Genomic DNA, 11,380 nt, shown 5'->3' on the forward strand with positions numbered 1-11,380 from the left:
GAGGGGGTGTGACAATTCCAAGGTCACAAAGCAAGTAAGCAGCCACCAAGCAGCTGATGCACAACCCTCAGCAATAAGACCCTTTCCTCTGAATGCCTCATAGACCAGCTCTAGGACATAGTGAGCCTCAGTTTTGACCCCTGTAAAATGGAATCATACTAACCTCATGGAGTTAACTAATGCCATGTATAAAAGCATGGGCCCAGTGTGTATACAGGTGATTAATATTCAGTCATTTACTCACTAATGCACTTTTTTCCCACTATACAACAGGCAAAATTAATTTGGCAGTCCAGATGAAGACCATGAAAATGCTCATATACACTATGACCCAGAAACTGTGCTCACTAGCACATGCCCCTCCCAGGGCCTGGTACACAGTAGGAGCTTCATAAATGTCTATTGGGATAAAATCAGGCAAAAGATGATAAGGAGGGAAGAGAAGCTTTAGTTCCAAAGATACTCCCTTCTATAATACAGTTAAAAAAAAAAAAAAGAAAGAACAAAGGGGAAGGGAAGAAAAAAATAAAATAAAAACAGAGGGAGGCAAACCATAAGAGACTCTTAAATACAGAGAACAAACTGAGGGTTGGTGGGGGGGGGACTGGGGGGATGGACTAAATGGGTGATGGGCATTAAGGAAGGCACTTGTTGGGATGAGCGCTGGGTGTTATATGTAAGTGATGAATCACTAGGTTCTACTCCTGAAACCAAGACCACACTGTATATAAACTAACTTGAATTTAAATTTAGAAAAAAAAAGAAGAAGAAAGAAGGGAGGGAAAGAAAAGATTATTTAAAAAAATCCACAGCCTGAAAACAACCTAAATATCTAGTACCATGGGGAGTTGGGTAAATGTTGCCTTCTTTTCCTGCTGGGATATCCCAAAGCAGGTGTCAGGAAAATGCAGCTCACAAGCCATCTGTGGCCCACTGCCCGTGTATGCAAATAAAGACCAAGTGAAACCCAGCCTTTAGTTTTGCCTGATCTTGAACTTCGTATCAGTGGAATCATACAGTATGTTTCTTTTTTGCATCCAATTTCTTTCGCTCAGCATCACATCTTAGAGATCTGTTTTTCTTGTGTGTATAAGTTCATTCCTTTTTGTTGCTGTCAGGTAATTTGTTGCGTGATTATAATTAATTACAGTTATCATCCCTGTTTTGCATATGGGGAAACTGCAGCACAGAGGACTCAAGTAAGTTGCCCGAGGGCACACAGCAGGTTCATGTTAGAACTGGGATTTAAACCCAGGCTCCAGAATCTGTGCTTTTTGTTCCCTATACACTGCTGCTTCTCAGTGTCATGGCGATGGGAGCCCAAAGGTATTGGCAACTCAGAAGAAGAGGCACATCATCTTAGCCTGGAGGTCAGGGAAGGTTAGATCAGAGCCAGGGTTCCCAGTCACTGTGCCTGGCAGATGTCATAAGTGGTCAAAGCAGATGACCTCTGAAAATACATACTTGAGGTTAGGGAGGCAGTAGGGAGTGGTGGGGACTGTGGCAAATTGGGGGTTGCCAGCCCGTGAAGGAGGAAGCTGGAGGTACAGCTCCAGGCGCTGTTGCCATGTGGCAGTGTGGCAGAGATCGTGGAGAGCAGGACTGCCATGCTGGCGTTTTCGGCCAGCTTCCATGCGCAAACGTCAGCACTCAGCTGTACCAGTTATTAAATAATTTGAGTCTCACTCTAGAATCGCCAGATGCCCTTTCTATTTGTCAAAAAAACAAAAACAAAAACAAAAACAAAAAACAAAAAAAAAAACACCTGGAAGTCTAGCTCCCGGTTTTCAAGGGTTGGTTCAAAATGATTTTAAGCCTGTGCCGGCCAAAGAGAACCTCCGTGTGCTCTGGACTGGCCTGATCTGAGCACCAGTCTAAGGACCAGATAGGAGTTGGGAGGCCAGGAGAAGAGGTGAGTTCCAGGTAGAAGCACAGCCCACAGCCTGGAGGTGAGAGGGACTTGACACCAGGTGTGAGTTTCCCCCACCTACAAGGAAGGAAGCCCAGGCCGGGCCGGAAGGGCGAGGGTGGGCGGGGCTGGGGGCCACCGGTGGCCGGCGTGCAGTGACGTGTGCGCTGTGCTCTTCCCCACCCGCCCCTGCAGATCCTGGAGGAGAACATGAAGCTGGAGTGTAAGTGCCACGGCGTGTCGGGCTCCTGTACCACCAAGACGTGCTGGACCACGCTGCCGCAGTTCCGGGAGCTGGGCTACGTGCTCAAGGACAAGTACAACGAGGCCGTTCACGTGGAGCCCGTGCGCGCCAGCCGCAACAAGCGGCCCACCTTCCTGAAGATCAAGAAGCCGCTGTCGTACCGCAAGCCCATGGACACCGACCTGGTGTACATCGAGAAGTCGCCCAACTACTGCGAGGAGGACCCGGTGACAGGAAGCGTGGGCACGCAGGGCCGCGCCTGCAACAAGACGGCCCCGCAGGCCAGCGGCTGCGACCTCATGTGCTGCGGCCGCGGCTACAACACCCACCAGTACGCCCGCGTGTGGCAGTGCAACTGCAAGTTCCACTGGTGCTGTTACGTCAAGTGCAACACCTGCAGCGAGCGCACCGAGGTGTACACGTGCAAGTGAGCCCCGCACGCCGCCGCGCCGCCCTCCGGCCGGGTGGGCACCTCCAGCCGCACGTCAGAGTGCGGGGAGGACCGGACGGCTTCCAAGCTGCAGTCACCCTGGCGGATCTCCTCCCGGATCTGCACGGGGAACCGCAGGAATGCTGAGCTTGTCTTTTCTGCTGTAGAGACACCTCTCGCGGGGTTTCCGGCGGGCGCCGGTCGGAAAGATCTCTCCAGAGCCCTTGCCTGTTCTCTTCCTCACCCACTGCTGCTGCACCCGACCCCAGACACCGCCGGCGGGGGTGGGGGGGGGCCCTCCTTGGCAGGAGCAGAGCCTCTTCGCACCAGGAGCTCTGGACCCTTGGGCCTCAACATAGCAATATTTAACAATTTATTCTGATAAAAAAAATAATATTAATTTATTTAATTAAAAAGAATCCTTCCACCTCGTCGGGATCCGTTTTCTGCAATCAAAGTGGACCGCTTGCTTTCCTTGCGGGATAATTTTGTCACTAGGGCAAGGAGCCGAGTAGAACTGTACATAATTATTCTTTATGCAGATATTTCTACTAGTTGACTTTGCAGGTACCCCCTTGCAGCACTAGATGTTTAAGAGCAGATGTCCTTTATACATATATAGATATATATACACACACATTTATATTTTTTTGCTGTTTGCTGCTACTTATCCAGAAATTTAAGCTGGTCCAGATTTGGAGACGTTTCCCACCCTCGAGTCCTTCCCAGCTCAAACTGACACCAGTAGAAAAATCCAGTTTGGAATACAGAGAGAGAGGAAAGATAATAATAAAACTCCCAGCAGTTTCCATCTTTTGGAAAGTGAGCCACTGGATAAGAGAGAATATTTTGTTAAGAGACTATTTTTATATGAATATTTTATTTATATCGAGTCTGCCTGTATCATTCCATGGCCTGTGCTTCTTCTTAATTCCGGTACTCACTTTGGGGTAAGGAGGAGCGAGGCCTGGTCCCCACGGGGACCCTCACATAGCTGGGTTCTCGAGTTCTGTTGGCCAAGTGGGCAAAAGTGGCCCCTGGATGGCTGGACTGAAGTGTCATCGGTATTACCTGGGAAAGGAATCAGATCCCCAGCCTCACCTGTGAAGCTCAGGCCTTTTGAGCAGGGTCACTGAGCAGTGACCTCGTAATGAGCCATGTGGCAGGCAGGCCCGTGCCCTTGGCATTGGGTGACCATCACAGGGCTTGATCGCCACTCAGCAGAAACCAGCTCAGGGAGGCTGCTCCTCGCCAGGATGTCCCTGCCATTGCCGTGTGTCCCGAGGTGAGGCCATGTCCTCAGTTACGGGGCAGAAAAGCTGGGGTGAGGGGTCCCAAGGACGACAGGGCTTCCTACGGATGTCACGGTCCTGGGGCAGACTGGCAGAGAGGTGTAGACGAGGCCTCTCTGCTCTGGCTTCACTTACGTCCAGTGCCTCTCGACCTGGAAAGCTCTCCTCCAAGAGGCTGTGGGTGTCCTAACATGTGTCTGTTTGCATTTCTGTGTGCATGCGTGTGTGTGTGTGTGTGTGTGTGAGACCTTCGGGAGACTTGGGGTCGTCGTGTGACTTTGCACCTTCACACCCCTCTGGGGTCCCGATGTGCGTACATCTTGTGTGCCCGCATATGCCCGGCTGTGTCTCTCTCTCCATGTGCCTGAGAGATTCAGGGTGAAGTGTGCATGCAGGCGTGTGCCTGGGCAGCTGCTGGTCCCCTGGTGTCTCCGCTTGTGGGTGAGGTGTGGTGTGCAGGGACCTTTGGCAATTGTGTTGAGCCATCAAGATGGCTCCTCTGGGCTCTGTGCCCACAGACACTGGTGAAACTCAGATACCTCTGAGACCACAGCCTGATGGCCCCACGTGCTGGGAGCCCCTCGGTGTCTGGGCTCTGTTGGACTCCCCAATGTCAGCACTGGGCCCGGATCGCAGCATGGACAAATAAAATGGCTGGATGGTTGGTTGATTTCTTCCCTTGGACCATTTATTTCTTCTTTACTTGGGGGTCAGGGTGGGAAGGGATGTGAAGGAATGAGTGGACGGACGGGTGGCTGGCTGGCTGGGTGCGTGGCTGGGGGGCTGGGGGGCTAGGTAAGGGAGGAGAAGATGTACAACAGTTTCTTGCAGATCCCACGTCACAGTTTCTCTCTGCCTTAGAAAACCAGAGTCTGCCATGAGCAAGAAGAGTTTCCAAGCCTGCATCCCTCTGTTCCTGGCCTCATGGTGCCTGAGAAGGGGGAAGGTTCTGACCAGCCTCCCCAGATACCAGAAGTCCCTCACTATCCAGATGAAGAGTACGCGTGGCGTGAGGGAAGCCAGGCCAACGAGAAGACTGGCCGGGTCGGCTGCCAATCTGTCACCTGGCCCCTTGGCACACTGTTGGTCCCCGACCCTGGGGCCTGCTCCCTCTCCGAGGCCTCCAGCTCAGGTGAGCTCTGAGCCTCAGTTTCTCCATCTGTAAAAGTAGGAAAATAATACCTACGTCACGGGGCTGCTATGAGGGTCCTCCTGCTGATGATTGGAGTTTCAGAGCAGTAGATGAATGATACATATTATTAGTTATTAGTATTATTACTCTTCTTTCCATAATGGTAAGGTTCTTCAAACACAGCTCATGGCAATAAATAGTTGACTCTGCTGGGCAAAGGTATTTTCCCCCTCTTTGGCTTATTCCTGAAGTGGCTTTTCAACAAAACGGACATTAACAAGGCCAAAATCTTAAGAGACTGAAGCAAAATGTTAAGTAAAATCTCCCACTTTTTGGGTATTTTCACAAACACCATGAGGGTGGTGCAGGCAGCAAGCTGAACTTGGCCTTTCTGCCACCAGCATGCGGCCTCCGATTTGCTCCAAACCTCTGGTTTCAGAGATGGAGAAACTGAGGCCCAGAGAGGGGCAGGGCTTTACGCAAGACCACGCAGCAAGTCTAGCGGAAAGAAGACTGAGGCCAGCACTTGTGTCTCCTGGGGAAGGCCTTTCACCAACACAGTGCATCTCAGCAGCAGCAAAGTAGTTCGGAGGGAGTGTTGGGAGGGATAAAGTTCCTATTTGTTGTTCAGACATACATATGCACGCATGCAGGTGCACACACACCCACATGCCTTCTGGACTTCTGTTTAAACCTAGCACAAGGCTCCACAGGGCAGGATCTGGGCCTTCCCAAGGGCCCTAAAGGGATAGGCCTGGAGGGAGTACCCTGGCAGCTGTCCAAGGGAATGCCAAATCTTCCCATTCTCCCCCACCCCAGAACTTCTGTTTCTTCACCTCTGTCGGCTGCCTGGTCTTAGAGGCAGTCTTGGGTCTTGTCTTCCTCCACCTCCCATCCGTCAACAAATCCCATGTGTCTAAGTCAAAATATACCCAAATCTGATCCCTCTGTTGGCACACTCAGCGGCCATTCGCTGGAGGAGTCCGGCTGCATTCCTGCCATGCCTGGGTCTTCTTCTTCCGGGTCACATTGCTGGAGCAATTGCAGTCTCCCCTGAAGTTGGGAGTGGCCGAGGGGGCTAGGTTCTGGATGACAAAGTACTCCATTCCCAGCCCATCAACACTTCCTTCCCTTCCATGCTCCTTTCCTTCCACTAGCTTGACACAGCCACCCAGGGGCCATAGGGTATGGACAGTGGAACCACAGAAAGTAGGGCCCTGGATGGTCCCTGAATGGCCACTCAGAGGACAGCCCCCTGCTGGTCAGGAACACCCACAGGCAAGAAATAGAGGTCTTTTTGTGGAAGCCACTTCGATTTGGAAGTTCATCTGCTATAGCACAGAGCCCCTCCCTCATTAGGCTCCAGCCTAATGTTCTTCCAACATGCCGTGTTCCAGTCCTGCCTCTGGGCCTTGACACATGCTGTTTCCCCTGACCTCTGCATGGCTGGCTCTCTTTGGCTAATAAGACTCAACTCAGATGCCAACTTGTCAATGGTATAACCTCAACAACCCTGGGGTCCAGCACCCTTCATCCACTATTTTTGTTTCTTTGTGGTATTTACCACTATCTGAAATGATATTTCAGATAGTGGTAATATATTATTACTTATTTATTAGAGGCTCTAATTATTTATTAGAGGCTATGCAGTATAGTGGTTAAGAGCATGGAGCCAGATGCCCTGTATTCAAACCTGCCTCTCTTGCCATGTGGTTTAGAGCAAGCAATTTAACCTCTCTGTGCCTGCATTTCCCCCTTTGTAAAACAGAATTATTGCAGTCCTTACATGAACTGACACATATAAATTGCAAAACAGTGCCTGGCACACTGTAAGGGCCAAGGAAGTGTGAGGTTTGGGTATTAATATGTTTATTAAGTTTGCCGAGTGTAGGACTTCGTCTGTCTTTGGTGCCACTGGGTTTCCAGTGCCCAGCACACGGTTGGGGTTAATAAATATTTGCTGAATCGGAATGACTGAAGACCTGAAGCCTGTTCCCAGATTCACCGGGCCCCTGCTGGGGCCCAGGCAGAGGGGGGGGGGGCAGTGGGCTCAGGCGGGCTGCTAGAGCTAAGGAGATAGGGGACAAGAGTTGGCCTGTCCTGAGTGCTGCCTGCCTGCTCGGGGGCCAGATGGGAGCGCAAAGACAGATCAAGCTCTCTTAACGTGGTCACAGACACATCTGCTCCATTGACAAGGTGGCCACTGGTTGCCACAACAACACTCCTAGCCCCAGAAGAATGTGCTGGAGACAACAGGAAAACTCTGCAGCCATCCTCCAGCTTAGCCCCCAAGATGGCAAGCTGCTCTGACCCAGAGATCATGCCACACGCTTGTGTGGCGTCCACACGGACCCACGGTTGCACACAGACACTGAGTGAGAGACCCAGAGGGACCGGCACATGGCCAAGGGAGGGACCAGACACTCACCAAGGGGAAACACTGGGGCGTCTGGGTGGCTCAAATGGTCGAGCGTCCGACTCTTAATTTCGGCTCGGGTCATGATCTCATAGCGTGTGCGTCCGAGCCCTGTATCGGGTTCTGCGCAGCCACTATGGAGCCTGCTTGGGAGTCTCTCTCTCCCCCTCTCTCTCCGCCCCTCGTGCACACTCTCTCTTTCTCTCAAAAATAAACTCATACAAAATTAAAAAAAACAAAACAAAGGGGAAGTACAGACACACATCCTCCGTGACCAGAGCCCCAGAGAGACCCCGTTGACAGGACCTGAGACACATACAGGCCACCCCAAGAGGTACAGGGTCACACTCATAAGATATACACCCAGAGGCCACCCACAGACTGAGCAACCTTTATTACCTGGAAGGCCCTGGCTTGACCCTCACCTCTTGCCTATAGTCCCTGGCCACGTGTGTGCGTGTGTGTGTGTGTGTGTGTGTGCTGCGTGTAGGTGCAGGTGGGAATCAGGGTATGCAGGCTGGAGGACATCTAGGGCCGTCTCCCTCAGGAGAGCACACCCAGGCAGGAGATCACAGTATGAAGAGAGACGACTCCTGAGGCCCAGGACAGCACCCTCTGAGGCTCTGCTCCGGCCTCACATAAGCAGCGCACCCCACGGCAAAGCCCCGCTCTAACCAAGCTCAAGATGCTGGGCTCTGATCACAGCTCTGCCCCCTCTCGCTCTGGACAGACAGGGCAAGGAAGGTCCTTCCCCTGGCGGAACCTCAGCAACGTCGCCTAAAGTGCATGCGGATCCCAGGCGGGCTCCCCGTGGCTCTTGGTGCAGGCCACAGCTGTGAACACCCATTGCAGCGGAGCCCAGGCCAGCCCGCCCGGCCGCACAGCCAGCCCGGATCCTGTCCCCACCGCCAGCGCGCCAGTGGGTGTGGCCAGGGCTTCGAGGGGCCTCAGGGCTTCTCAACACGTGATCCACGTGATCTGGGAACCTCTGTCGGGATTAGCAGATCAAAAGGTCACAACTATTTTTATGGTAATACTAAGATACTCGCCTTTTTCACACTCACGGGCTCCTAGGTGTGCAGGGGAATTTCCCAGAGGCCAGATGACAAGGGACAGCACAGGGCACCGGATGCAGCCACAGACGCGAGAGGCCGGCTGACTTCGATGAAGCCACACATTGGAAAGATGGGCAAAAATGTAAAGCGATGCCACTTTTTCCACGGGCTTTAAAACGCAGAGCCATTTCCATTTAAAATATGTCATTTATGGGGGTGCCCAGGTGGCTCAGTCGGTTAAGCGTCCGACTTCAGCTCAGGTCATGATCTCACGGTTTGTGGGTTCGAGCCTTGCGTCAGGCTCTGTGCTGACAGCTCAGAACCTGGAGCCTGCTTTGGATTCTGTGTCTCCCTCTCTCTCTGACCCTCCCCCACTCACTCTCACTGTCTCTCTCTCTCTCAAATAAATAGCATTAAATTTTTTTTAAAAAAAGTTTCAATCTGTTATTTATGTAAACGTAGTGGGCTAATTATCATTTAAGAGGAATACATAAATATTTACATTTTTTTCAAAGCTTTAATTTCTATTATCATAACTATTGATAGATCAAGCACACACACACCACACACAACAGCTCTGTGTCTGCAGTAATTTCTTTAAATGTTAAGGGGTCCTGAGACCCCAAGGTTTGAAACCTGCTGCCTTACATGCATGGCTGGCAATTGATCAGCCAAATTCAGTAAATAATAAGGATAGGGAGTACACACTGAGTCTAGACTGCATGCCAGGCCGCGCGCTAAGGGCTTTGGAAGGATCTCATGGAGTCCTCACGTCAGTCTCATGAGGCAGGTACCCTGAAGATGGAGGAGAAAACCCAGGCTGAATTTCCAGTGAGTCCGACTTGAAAGCTCCCTCCCCAAACCCAGCCATCTCCTGCCTCTCTCTGTGTCCGGGGTTGTCAGATGAAATACAAGATGCCCCGTTAACCCTGAACTTCAGATAAGCAACGACAGAAACTTTAGTACAAGTATGTACCAAATATTACATGGGGCATATGTATACTAAGAATTCATTGTTTATTTGAAATTCAAGTTAACTAGCATCCTATATTTTTATTTGCTAAAATAAATATAAATACATAAAATATCTGGTGACCCAAACTGTGCCCAGGCCCCTGGGTGCTGAGGGCCCCTGCCTCCTGGACGTCCTGGGGTGCTGTCCCCAGGCAGCATGGCCCAGCCACTTTGTGGCTGTACATCCTGAGACAATGCCTTCCCTCTCTGGTCTGCATTATGGTTCCTCTCCCCAGGGCAGAGATGAGGGGTGGGGGAGGGGGTGCTGAGCTTCGATGATTATAGGCACTTTTCATTCTGCTAACATTTCCCCTCAAATTCACACCCTGGGGGAGTTTTCTCAATACCCAGCTAACTGCCCCCTTCACACACCCCCACACCACAGCCCTGCACCCCACAGCCCATCAGGACGACTTTGAGAGGTTGTCCCCGAGCTGTACAATCTGCTCACCCCACCCCTCTGCTATCCCCCAAAGGCCACCTGTCTTCCTTCTGCCTCCCCACCGCACCCAACTGCATCCCTCCCCCATCGGGTGACCAGAGAGGACTATTCTCTGCAGCCTCACCCCGACCCTCTCTGGCCTCCAGCAGGTTCAGCAACAGGCTCTTGAAAATCCCCAGGTCCTGGGTCTCCCTGACCACAGTGGCACCCATTCTACAGACTAGGAAACTGAGGCTCGGCTCCCAGGGCCCATCGTTTAGCGCTTAATTAGGCATCGAGCTGCTCCATCCTGAAACACCAGGCCCTCCTCTCCACAGGAACGTCTTCTTCTGCCCTGCACACCCTCCCGCCCACCTGCCAGCCCCCACCTGCTAGCCAGCACACCTGGATGGCGGTGGAGACATGACTTACGGCAGACACTCTGACACGGCTCCTGCCACTGGAAGGCGTCCAGGGCTGCACATCCATCAGGGACTCGGCGGTGCTGATCAGTGAGCACGCCCATAGGACTTTTTCACTTAATGTGTAATTACTTCCTTGAGTTAGATCCTTTCTCTGCCAGCCTGGCCCTCTTCTCTGTTGTTTCATTTTTTCCCCCTTTGACCTCCGAAAGGATCATCGATTCATGCGGTGAAGCACCAGCTACGGGCGAAGAAGGCACAGGGTGCCGGGAGCTCCAGCAAAGTGCACTCAGGAGAGAACTCAGATTGGAGTTCAGGCAGGACAGCAGAATCGTCGGGAGCGTAGGTGTGAGCTGTGTGACTCTAGGAAGGTCGCTTCACCTCTCTGGGCCTCAGCTTCCTCACCAATCACTGAGCATTGATTGAAAGTGCCAGGCCCTTTTCCAAGCACGTTGCACACACTCTGCCGTGTAATCGTCACAGGAGGAGATGGGTGTTCTTATCAGCTTTCGTACAGGAGTTTGCGGGGCCCGCTGGAACATGGGCCCATAGACTGGGCAGGCTTAAACAACAGAAGCTGATCCCCTGACAGTCCTTCCTGGAGGCTCGAGTGCACAATCAAGGCATGCGCTGGGTCGGTTCCTACTCAGGGCTGTAAGGGAGAGTCTGTTCCCAGCCTGTCTCCTTGGCTCATAGATGGCCTCCTTCTCCCTGAGCCTCTCCACATTGTCTTACCTCCATGTTCTCTGGGTCCAAATGTCCCCTTTTAATAAGGACACCTGTCATACTGGATTAAGGCCATCTGAATGGTCTCATTTCCACTTGATCACCTCTTTAAAGACACTATGTCCAAATAAGGTCATGTTCTGAGGGACTGGATATTAGGACCCCAACATATGAATTTGGGGGAGGGACACAATTTGACTTATAACATCTGGTTTAGGTAAGGACACTTAGGCAAAGAGTTTAAGCAATGGATCCAAGATCACACACACTTTTAAAAAAATTTTTTTAGGGGCGCCTGGGTGGCTCAGTGGGTTGAGCG

The 11,380-nt window shown here is 51.8% G+C and overlaps 1 protein-coding gene across 3 annotated transcripts in view; it reads left to right on the forward strand.

Annotated features, from left to right (window-relative positions):
• The window catches only part of WNT7A (Wnt family member 7A), an 83,417-nt gene extending 74,686 nt beyond the window's left edge, over positions 1-8,731 (forward strand). For 2 of the 3 annotated variants that reach the window (XM_045052003.1, XM_011280231.4), the window contains exon 4: positions 2,105-4,545. In XM_045052003.1, coding sequence (XP_044907938.1) covers positions 2,105-2,584 — 480 coding nt within the window. In that variant the 3' untranslated portion in view covers positions 2,585-4,545. Of the gene's footprint in view, positions 1-2,104; positions 4,546-4,736 lie in introns of those variants that run through there. The other variant, XM_045052002.1, reaches the window with a different exon arrangement.
• The last annotated feature ends 2,649 nt before the right edge of the window (positions 8,732-11,380 follow it).

Source organism: Felis catus, chromosome A2 (genome assembly GCF_018350175.1).
Source record: "Felis catus isolate Fca126 chromosome A2, F.catus_Fca126_mat1.0, whole genome shotgun sequence".
In the NCBI taxonomy this organism is placed as follows: Eukaryota; Metazoa; Chordata; class Mammalia; order Carnivora; family Felidae; genus Felis; species Felis catus.